Genomic DNA, 12081 nt, shown 5'->3' with positions numbered 1-12081 from the left:
AGAGGATTATAGGGAGTCTCTGTGACCCGTTAGAGGGTTATAGGGAGGCTCTATGACCAGTTAGAGGTTATATGAATTCTCTGTGACCAGTTTCTGTGACGGAGGATTATAGGGAGAGAGGAGGCATGAAGGTTCCAGGCCGTAAAGGAGCTCTTCGTAGCAGACAAGAACCGTACTGAGGGTTTGTTGGAGGTAGCGGAAAGGAAGTCGCTTTGGGTCCAGACTGTGAGAGAGAGAGATGACTGGTGAAAAAGTGGAGGTTTTATTTTATTTTATTTTTATAAATACAAGAGTTCTTATATTCTCGTAAAGCCACCAGCACGCGTAGCGTTTCGGGCAGGTCCTTAATAAAAAAAAAATCCCTCCGGAATACGACCCGCTAGGTCGTTTAACAACCACATTCACTTCTGGGTGAACAGAGGCTACAGTTAAAGATTAGCGCCCAGTCATGGAGCAAACTCCACACACACACACACAATGCAGAAATGACAGAGCCCTATATAGTTTGGACCCAACCGACTGAAGTTCGAGAGGCGGAGCCCAGGAGATTAACCATACCCTTACAAGTATAACAATGTAAGGAGAAACAAAGTGACGTGAAGCAGTGAGGTAAACAAATAAACAACTTTGATTTCCCAATGAATTGTTGTATTGAAGGTCTCAATAATAATAATAATAATAATAATAATAATAATAATAATAATAAAACCCCTGTTTACCCTCCCAAGCCATCAGCAAATCTTTACCAGAACGTTTGCAGTCGAAGACCATCACTTCCAGCACACACACAACTAACGTTACTTCGCCAGGGTTGGCAAGCCTGGCGGACCCAGTGAGTTCCGGGGTGGGGCGGCGGCAGAGGAGCAGGGGGACGGTGGTGATGCTTGATGGGTAGAGGGGAATAGGGAGGCGGCTAGGTGGGGGAGATTGGTGCTCGGTCCTGGTGGTCCTGGAGAGGAAGACCTTCATGTGAGCGTCATGATCTGTTATTTATATGGTGGTCGGTACAGTAAATTCAATTGATTTTTGGGTTAGTAAATTGATTTTCTCATTTGTGTGTCATGGAGCTTGGGATAGCCTCGTCCCCGCGTATTTTCATCGACCGTTAGATTGGGAAGTAATGCAAATATTGTCGAATACAATTAAACGATAACACGCGAAGCGTGCATGCTGAAATGGACGTATGTTTCTAGTTAATAGATAATAGCGTGGGACAATGCATTGTGTTTTGTGATTATGTCCTCTCATCAGTACCTCCTCTCCGTACGCTGGGAAATTGACATCTCGTCAACATAATGCTTCGTAAACTATGGCTGTGGTGAAGAATGTAGAGTAGGTTAACACACGGAAGAGGAAATACGCTAAATAATAACGTGCGCGCCCTTTTAAAGAGCGCACAGTACGCCCCGGGATTTTCCTTTTTCGCTGAAACTTTATAGTCCAACGCCGTGAGAGCAGCGTATAGCAATGCTCACGAGGTGGCAACAGGTGAGGGCGCGGAACACCCACCGCCTCTGCCAGACGAACGATCAATGGGAACAGTCCAGACGTACGACCAAACCTCGTTTTTTTTCTTTTTTTTCTAGCTTTTTTTGGGCACTCACTGAGCCTTCACGCTCTTGTTAACAATGTTCACAACGTGTTAATTTTTAAAATATTGAGAGTCGATATGAATGTTTTGGAAGAATTTATATAAAAAAAAAATTAAGTGTTGGAAGTAGAGATCATATATCGTGTTGCCGTGACCGTAGAACAAGGAAAGTCCATTTACTTTCGCGTGATTAGCTTCAAGCGTTATCAATAATAAATGTATTTTCTTTGTTTTATTACACCTGCTTCTGCCAAGTTGTGGTAAGAAATATTTGTTTTTTATTTTTATGTGTATTGTTAAGGCGTGTACTCACTTCCCTGCTGGCTGAGGGCATTCGTCTACTTCCTTGCAGGCTGGCAGCCTGTAAGCCACGTCCTTGCAGGCTGGCAGCCTGTAAGCCACGTCCTTGCAGGCTGGCAGCCTGTAAGCCACGTCCTTGCAGGATGCCGGCCTGTACCCACTTCCCTGCAGGCTGGCGGTCTATACCCACTTCCCTATAGCAACCTGTACCCACTTCCCTGCAAGCTGGCGGTCTATACTCACTTTCCTATAGCAGCCTGTATCCTTTTCCCTGCAGGATGGCGGCCTGTACCCACTTCCCTGCAGGAGGGCGGCCTGTACCCCACTTCCCTGCAGGCTGGCAGCATGTACCTACTTCCCAGCAGGCTGATTGCTCGTACGCATACTTCCTTCTGGGTAATACTCTCTCCATAACATCGTGCACCTGTACCTGCCACAGCTGCACGCGTCCCCCTGGGTGTATGGCAGCAGTCGCCCAAGGCCGCCAGCAAGAAGTATCTGATGTCGCAATCTTACGTACTCTCTCTCTCGGCCGGTTCACCAATAGCACTTCTTTAGCTCTTACGTCGACGTGTGTAAGAGTGCGCTCATACGTTGTGAAGAAGTAATAATCCAAATGTAATCTTATTAAACAAACATCTGTGTAGATTAAACATAAAAGACACTGTTACTCTCTCCATTTCGCTATCGAAGGCCCCCTAGTAATAGTGTGGGCTTCCATATAGCGCCTGCAAAGTGTTTTCGCGTCAAGGTCTATCGGGCGTTTAGCGGCGAACTCGGCTACGCAAAATTATAAGATCTACTCAAGGGCTTATAAGATCTGTCTACCAAGGGCACACACTTAGATTACGTCAGCTGTTGCCCTCTCACGGTAATTGACTACGCCGGCTTGCAGAGAAGATATACATTACTCAAACCTGTAGTGAAATTGAGATGTACTACACACCACCCTAGGGATGTAATTTGACAATAATTAAGTAGATCTGAGTTACCCAACGGCGGCGCTAGCCTCAGCAAGCTGATTAAAAAGAAAACGAAGATGTTCTGTCCTAGGGATAAACGGCTGACATGCACAGATGTCACACTTTGTTTCATATTGTGTTAAGTGGCTATATTTGAGTAGGTTTAATGCTTTTAGTCCACGGAGGGAACAAGGAATGAAAGTAATTACGTACACAGCGGCATTGAAAGTCCGATTTACTCGCGGTAATGGCCAAAAGATGATCAACAATGATGGAATAATCCAGCGATATCGCGGCGGGGTTTACGTCCCTTAAGCCTCGATGGAGTTGGTTCTCAGGGTTAGCGAAGAGAGGCACGCGCTCCTCCCGACACCCGTTTCTCTTCGTATATTGACGCCCTTCTATATACATTTAGTTCACAAATACAGTATCTTAATTTCTTCAATTCAATGGCATGGAGACTTCTTAAGCCCTCGGTCACCTAAGAGCTTATCAAGAGCTCATCGTCTTGTGGGGAGAGAGAAGGCGCGAGCCCTAAGTTACGCCCTTCTCGCCCGCAATGTGCGGACCACGTGTGAGTTAAGTGACAGGCAAGAGAGTTGCCAGAGGCCGCCATGTGCAAATAATAACAAATCGGCCTCTCTTGACTTACATGTGAAATACATTGGTCGCTTCGCTTGCTTATATACATTTATTTTAATGTTGCTGCTGTTGTTTTCCCAATCACTCTAATACCGAATGAGCACGAATGTATCACTCACAACCGCACCACCTGTTTGGCAACGGGATAGAAGATTTTCCAACCAACAGGGCAGCTGTGAGGCGACTGCTGCCGCCAGGCTCTCATAATTACACACCGCCATTAAACACACGGCAAATGTTACTTATCACATTACGCTTTTAAGTGTAACAGTGTACACAATAATGATCGGCGGCCATCAAAAGGTTGGGAGGCAGTGCTGTGGCGACGTACCTGTCTGCTTTGGCAGCCTCGTCCACACATGTGTCTCTTCTGTATCCGGTGATAACTTGGAAGTTTTATAGGCAAATGTCTGTGGTGATCTCTGTGAGGGGGGGTGCACATCCGGAGAGTATAGGTGCTATAGTCCCCCGTACACGCTGCTCAGGAGGGCATTTGTGGTGGGGGAGGGAAGGGAGGGATTGGGGAATTAAGAGAAAAAGTGGTAAGTGGGGATTAAGAGGAAAGAGAATAGAGTTGTAAAGGAGACAGAGAGTGGTAGGAAAGGAAGAGCGGGAATGGTAACAAAGGGAGATATAAGAGGGAAGGAGTGAGATGAGGGGAAACGCAGAGAAGGGAAGATGAAGTGGAAGTGCAGAAGGAAAGAGAAAGAGATTTAGTAGGAAGGAAAAGATTGGAAGAGAAAGACAAAGAAGCCGTAGAGTAGGTTGAAAGAAGAGAGTAGTAGTAGAAAAGAGATAGGTATAGAGTTGGAGAGAGGGAGACAGAGAGAGAGAGGAGGGATGGGAAAGAGAGAGTAGGAGGGGGAGGCTAGCCAGCTTGCCTGGGCACCCTCACACACCTCAACCGCTCCGACCCCGCTACAAGGCATACATTTCCACATCAAGTTTACCAATACTGATCACATCCATTCTTCAGAGTATCGCCTGACTCTGACGCTCCCAGGGAGAGAAGAAGCGGATAGAAATGATGTTGCAGGCAGCCATAGTGACCTTGAGGTGAGAGATGAGTACGGTGTCTATAGTGAGTATTGATTAGCACCGGCTGACATGTTGCTGGTTAAGTGGGGTCCCACACACACCATACCTCCCTCCTTTACCCCCTCACTGACCTGAATTACGTGATTAGTTGTCTTGTAACGTGATTTGTTGGCGTTTTGGATATAAATGAGTTGCGTAATACCGTTGTTGTTACTCATTTAGCGGTATATCTTTCGAAGCAGTTTGTTATGAGTGGGGGGAAGCGACATCATTGATCATGGTGCACTTACTTTCTTGAAGACTGAATCTTATACGACGACGCTTAAATTGGGCTCGAATTCGCAGTCCATTATTATAAATAGTAAAATATACCTTAAGCAAATACAAATTAAAATTGTTATATTAAACTACTTGAAACGTTCACTTACACTTATTACTATTAATAATTTTTGTGTATAGATGTGTGAGTTACTCATATGGTGGGGGGGGGAGATGAGTTACGACTCTTGGATCCCGCCTCTCGGCTCTTAATTGAGTAATACGTAATAAATTTAGTTTACTTACTCTAGTACTAATTAATACCTGTTTTAACTGGGATTAACTTGATACAGCGGCGACAAATGTGTGTTTTGTGGAATCTGATCTCCTGAAATATGATTTATGGGATCTGATCCCCTTAAAATATGTTTTGTGGGATCTGATCCCCTTAAAATATGTTTTGTGGGATCTGATCCCCTTAAAATATGTTCTGTGGGATCTGTTCACGATTTGAAACTAATGTAATGTACCAGAAACCGAACAAAAACTGTGACTGAATCCATGTAAATGTGTCTTAGCATCATTTGTTCGAACACTTTTCCTCTCCTGCAGTTTTTTCTGTTATTCCATTTTCTCTTTTGTCTCCTTATTGCATTGGTTTTCTAATTACCATTGTATTCCTGTTCTGCCTTATTCTTGCTCCTGTTTACAAGTTATTATTGCAGTTATACCTCCATTGATGCTGTTTTTTTATGCATTTCTGTTGTCTCCCTGTTAGCTGTTACCGATGCCTTTGCAGTATCACCCCGCAGGGACAATCCGGATTAAGTCACGTTATCCGTACACGGGGTAGAGTAAATTCGTTTTTGGTGTTGACGTGGCGTCCTGCAGCCAGATTTTTATTTTAATCCGGATCGTTTGAACTGAGCGGGAAGGGTGGCCCTATTGTCTGAAGGTAGGTAGGTAGGTAGGTAGGTAGGTAGGTAGGTGGGGAAGGAAGGGAGGGAGGGAGGGAGGGATGCGGAGGGACTAGAAGGGAAAGAGTATATAGGGAGGGAAGAGGAAGCCGGAGGAAAGGTGTGGGATTGAAAGGGCAGAGGTGGAGTTGATGGAATGGATTGGGTAAGCAGAGATGAGGAGGTGAGAGGAAGAGAGAGGTGAGGAATGTGACGGGGAAGGTAGGGGGAGGGAAATGAGAGATAAAGGTAGGGAAAGGGAAATGTAAAGAAGGGGAGTGTATAGAGGGGACGTTGGGGAGGTGAGGTAGGGGAGGTTGGGAGGGTGTTGAGGAGAAAGGGCAATGGGAAGTAAGAGGGAAGGCTGGAAAAGGCTGGAAGGCTGGAAAGCTTCAGTGCTTCAACAACAATCAAAGGCTGGAAAAGGGAAGGTTTTTAGCATTGATTGGTAGCAGAGAAGACGTGACTGATGGAGAAAGGAAAAGATGATCTCACAAGGGAAGCACAAGAAAGGTGTCAGAGTGTTTGATAGGGGAGACATGACTATAAGAGATGACAAAAGTTAATAGCTGACATGATACCCGAACAAATGACATGACACTAACAACAAGTGCTGTGACTGAAATAACAGGTGCTGTGACTCGATCAACAGGTGCCATGGCTCGAACAACAGGTGCCATGACATGAGCAACAGGTGCCATAGCTCAAGCAACAGGTGACATAATTAAATATATACTCTCCTCGACATATATTTACATTTTATTATGCATTGCATATAATACCCGAGTCAGTTATGTTTCATTAATACACATAAATACAAAATTTTCTGAATCGTCTGAATAAATTTCATGAATAAATAAAAAGTTTTCTGAATCCAGTCATTTCGATGGCATATATATATCTCTTAAATGAATAAATACTGCATTTTAATCAGAGCTTATTCTTATTCTATATAAATGCCGTATTAGTTGCATAGGTATTTACCAATCTGTCCAAAACATTATTTATTAAAAACATTACAAGTGAAATTTCCTTAAATTTCTTGTAATAGGAATTTTTGAAATTCCCATTACAGTTTTCAGGTGAATTTCTCTACAAAGATTATATTTATCATATCAAGATTTCTAAGTGGCACAATGATATTAAAAATTTTTTTTTAGTTCTTTAAGAATGTCATTCAAGTTTTCACAAAATAGTCCAAATATTTGTACTCCATTAGGTTTACCTTTTTATTTTTCAAAATGATGAAAGGGTTTCTTACAATTTGCAAACTGAAGATTATAAAGTATAGAGGTAGAGCAAATTTTATTATATGCGTGTGTGTATATATATATATATATATTATATATATATATATATATATATATATATATATATATATATATATATATATATATATATATATATATATATATATATATATATATATAATTTGGAAGTAGCTGCAGGTATAAGGTGCACTAGTGATTTACGTTCCAGGTATTTCCTCCCACTTCAAGTTCCCCTCAATCAAGCCAGATCTCTTTCACGCACTGACCATCCCCTGAAGGGCATTTATGATACCTGTATCATTCAGCTTAATATATATATATATATATATATATATATATATATATATATATAATTTAAATTGCTTCCTTATTATGGGACTGATGGTTATACCATATAGCCATCAATAGCCTAGGTTATATGTTAGGTTAGATTTGGTTAGGTTAGGTTAGGTTAGATTAGGTTAAGTTTGATTAGGTTAGGCTAGGTTAGGTTAGGTTAGGTTAGGTTAGATTAGGTTAAGTTTGATTAGGTTAGGTTAGGTTAGTATTGATGGCAATAATTTGTATACAAAACTACGTGAATGAAACATCCTAACTTGTTACTGTGCAACAAAAGTTTTTTCTTAACTTCACTCTCGTGGGATATAATTTTTGTTTTATCTTTATTTAATAAAATACAATAAGGTAAGTAAAGTATCATCGCGATACATCCGTGACCGCGTCCTTATGGGTTATCATAAATAGTCCAATGGCTACGATTATCGACTGGGCTACGAGCGGTCTTAAGTGGTGTTCACGGGATGAGTCTCAGGGGAAGATGAAAATATGTTTTGTGGGATCTGATCCCCTTAAAATATGTTTTGTGTGATCTGATCCCCTTAAAATATGTTTTGTGGGATCTGATCCCCTTAAAATATGTTTTGTGGGATCTGATCCCCTTAAAATATGTTTTGTGGGATCTGATCCCCTTAAAATATGTTTTGTGGGATCTGATCCCCTTAAAATATGTTTTGTGGGATCTGATCCCCTTAAAATATGTTTTGTGGGATCTGATCCCCTTAAAATATGTTTTGTGGGATCTGATCGCCGGAGGCTGCCGGAGCGGACAGAGTGACGACACTCTTCTGTTCACACAATGGCGGGCAGAGTGAGAGAGTCTTGACACTGTGCGTCATGGAAGACATTGTGGTCGAGTTACTACCAGGATAACGAAAGTGCACCTGGGGCTATTGGAACCATTTTTCCTCTTGGGTAGGCCAGACACTCTCTCTCTCTCTCTCTCTCTCTCTCTCTCTCTCTCTCTCTCTCTCTCTCTCTCTCTCTCTCTCTCTCTCTCTCTCTCTCTCTCTCTCTCTCTCCCTCCCTCTCTCTCTCCCTCCCTCCCTCCTCTCTCTCTCTCTCTCTCTCTCTCTCTCTCTCTCTCTCTCTCTCTCTCTCTCTCTCTCTCTCTCTCTCTCTCTCTCTCTCTCTCCCTCCCTCCCCCTCTCTCTCTCTCTCTCTCTCTCTCTCTCTCTCTCTCTCTCTCTCTCTCTCTCTCTCTCTCTCTCTCTCTCTCTCTCTCTCTCTCTCTCTCTGTCTCTCTCTCTGCATCCCCACCTGCAAAAAACGCAAAATGAACCTAGAAGAGGCTCTCAACAGGTCTCGTACTTGAGCTGAGGGGCCTGAACCAGGGGGCCTGAACCAGAGGGCCTGAACCAGAGGGCCTGAACCAGGGGGCCTGAACCAGAGGGCCTGAACCAGAGGGCCTGAACCAGAGGGCCTGAACCAGGGGGCCTGAACCAGGGGGCCTGAACTAGAGGGCCTGAACCAGAGGGCCTGAACCAGGGGGCCTGAACCAGAGGGCCTGAACCAGGGGGTCTGAACCAGGGGGCCTGAACCAGGGGGCCTGAACCAGGGGGCCTGAACCAGAGGGCCTGAACCAGGGGGCCTGAACCAGGGGGCCTGAACCAGAGGGCCTGAACCAGGGGGCCTGAACCAGGGGGCCTGAACCAGAGGGCTTGAACCAGAGGGCCTGAACCAGGGGGCCTGAACCAGAGGGCCTGAACCAGGGGGCCTGAACCAGAGGGCCTGAACCAGAGGGCCTGAACCAGGGGGCTGAACCAGAGGGCCTGAACCAGGGGGCCTGAACCAGGGGGCCTGAACCAGGGGGCCTGAACCAGGGGGCCTGAACCAGGGGGCCTGAACCAGGGGGCCTGAACCAGAGGGCCTGAACCAGAGGGCCTAAACCAGGGGGCCTGAACCAGAGGGCCTGAACCAGGGGGCCTGAACCAGAGGGCCTGAACCAGAGGGCCTGAACCAGAGGGCCTGAACCAGGGGGCCTGAACCAGGGGGCCTGAACCAGAGGGCCTGAACCAGGGGGCCTGAACCAGGGGGCCTGAACCAGGGGGACTGAACCAGGGGGCTGAACCAGGGGGCCTGAACCAGAGGGCCTGAACTACGAGAATATATAGAAGTGTCTGAACCTCATCAGACTGGAGAAGAGGAAGAATAGAAAAGACATGATAACTATATTTAAGATTCTAAGAGGAATTTATACAGAAAACAGAGAACCACTCTTCAAACATAGACCACATTAGAAGACAGAAGAGTCCCAATCTGCTCAAAAAGCAGACCTTCGAAAAAGCATAATAACAGCAAACTTGATCATCAAAATGAGAATCACCTGCATTCAACAAGACATTCGCGAGTAATGATCCGCCAGAAACCCCTCATGAGTAAAGATGAGTGAGTCCCCGCCCCTTCAAGACACCCCAGCAAACGCACACGACGTAGGCACGTCGTTGAAGCGACGTAAACACCGACGTACAAGTGTCGTTGCGTCTCCGTTGCGTCTCGGGCATTCTACCCTCCCCAGGTGCGGTAGTGGGCAAGCAAGGAGGAACCAACCACTCCCCCTGCGGTCCACACCAGTACATGTTCCGGAAATGACTGGAGGGGGCTCGACCAGTCCTGGGAGGTGCCCACTGGGACTGTCGTGAGCTCCAGCCACCTATTATATATACCTGGCTGATTCGATACATACCCGCGAGCCGGGTGTGTGTGTGTTCACTCTCTGGTCAGCTTAGGCTGTACCGTGGGAAGTACCCATGGTCACTTTGGGGGTACACGGAGAGTATCTGGTACACTTTTTTTGGGGTTAAGTGGAGTGTGTCTGGTAACCTTGGGTGATCGTGAGGGTGTGATGGGTATCTGGTATCGACACAATACCCACTAAAAGAGTTTAGTTTTGTATATCTGAGGAAATATACCAATCCTCATTATATATAAATATATAATGAGAGAGAGAGAGAGAGAGAGAGAGAGAGAGAGAGAGAGAGAGAGAGAGAGAGAGAGAGAGAGAGAGAGAGAGAGTGTGTTGCCATGGTTCTTGTATCTAATGATAACTGCTACAGGTGCATTTATCAGGTGAAACTTGTTCTGATTAAACTTATCGAGTAGAAGTTGCCATAGGTAGTGGCATCGGGTGATTTAACACGGATTATGACAACAGTTTATGCCAACGTACTTTATTTCGGTGCTAATTTTCCTTGATAAACCCGATGATGTTGCCAGATAATGTGGCCTTCCGGGCTTTAATTTTGACACCATTTCTATTTCAAAATACTTTCACACACAGACTTATCAAAGCCTATTCTGATTGGCTGAAATGTGGAATTACTTTGTTTTAATCGGCCAGGGTTGTAGCCTACCAGTTTTCCACTCAATTTTTAGTATCGCTGTTGGTCAGTTATACATGAAAATATTTTATGTAATGTATACGGGCTCACCATAGCCCGTGCTACTTGGAACTTTGTTCCAGGTAGCAAATCTTTAACAACAACAATATGGTGAACCATGATGGCATTAAGACTTCCTGTTATCTTTTGCTAAAGTTAACTCGTGAATACAATATTTTATCGGCAATCTAACCTAGCTTAGCGTAACCTTACTAAATCTAACCTTACTTGGCCTAATATAACCTTACCTAGCCTAACTTTAACCTTACCTAGCTTAATCTAATCTTACGTATTCTAATCTATTCTTACCTAACCTAAATTTAATCTTACCCAACCTAACTTTAACCTTACTTAACCTAACTTTAACTTTACCTAACCTACGTTTAACCTTACCTAGTCTAACTTAGCTTAATCTAATCTCACGTATTCTCACCTAATCTTACCTAACTTAATCTAACTGTTACCTATTACCTGTCCAAGAGCAATACTGTGAATTAACATATTACTATATATAATTAACATGCCCATGCAATTCCACGTGTGAATTCTATTAATGAAATGTCGTAATTAAGTTCATTTCATACGAAGTATGATATAAAACTTAAATATCGTACGAATATCATCCGAAGTATGATATATAAACAATATTTCACCGATTAAAAGTCTGCTGAGTCAAGTCTTATAATAAGGAAGTCAGTACACAAAAAACCTAGAGTCCAAATATAGAAAAAACAAACAAAAGTTATTGCAAAATTCCAACAGACACAAAGAAAAAAGAACCGGACCTCAGTAGACACAAAAACATGTCGAGGTTAAAAAAAAAAAAAACTGAGAATGTGTTTCTTATGCCTTTTTTTTAATCGTTATTTTTTTTTTTTTACTGATTTTGTATTAATTTTTTGTGTCATTATGTTCATGTGAGATTGAATAACTTCGAATTATTTTTGTTTGTTGTCAAATATATTTTCTTCTTGCAATATATGTATTATGGAATTATACTTTTGTATAGACTGGCTTTACTAAATATAAAAACCTGTTGGTTCCTTTTATCTGTAATAAATTACAGATGTTACACAAAGTGCTGACTTAACCACACTTGCAGGAAATTATGAGAGTTACTATGAGGATTATTACCTTGACCTGACCGTGCCCTCAAGCATTATAGCATTAACCCTCAAGCATTATAGCATTATAGCATTATAGCAAATAACAGTGCTAGTGGTAAGCCCGGGCATGAAGCCTTATGCTTCTTTATGCTTGACTTAACTTTGGCCAAGTTTATCAATAAGTGGAAAGATTAATGTCATACGACTGTTCGCGGGGCCTGATTTCCGAATCAACCTATAT

General features: G+C 43.4%; 1 protein-coding gene across 1 annotated transcript; it reads right to left on the bottom strand.

Moving 5' to 3' along the window:
- Positions 1-8649: 8649 nt before the first annotated feature.
- On the bottom strand, positions 8650-10854 carry LOC138355613 (SUMO-interacting motif-containing protein 1-like). Its single transcript, XM_069310927.1, has 2 exons — positions 10786-10854; positions 8650-9489 (listed from the first exon to the last, which is right to left on the bottom strand). Exons 1-2 carry the CDS (start codon positions 10852-10854, stop codon positions 8650-8652), a joined length of 909 nt encoding a protein of 302 aa, XP_069167028.1.
- Between the last annotated feature and the right edge of the window lie 1227 nt (positions 10855-12081).

This window comes from Procambarus clarkii, chromosome 68, assembly GCF_040958095.1.
Source record: "Procambarus clarkii isolate CNS0578487 chromosome 68, FALCON_Pclarkii_2.0, whole genome shotgun sequence".
NCBI classification, from domain to species: domain Eukaryota; kingdom Metazoa; phylum Arthropoda; class Malacostraca; order Decapoda; family Cambaridae; genus Procambarus; species Procambarus clarkii.
Note: the sequence above shows the minus strand (reverse complement) of the source record. Positions and strands in the feature narration are given on the sequence as shown.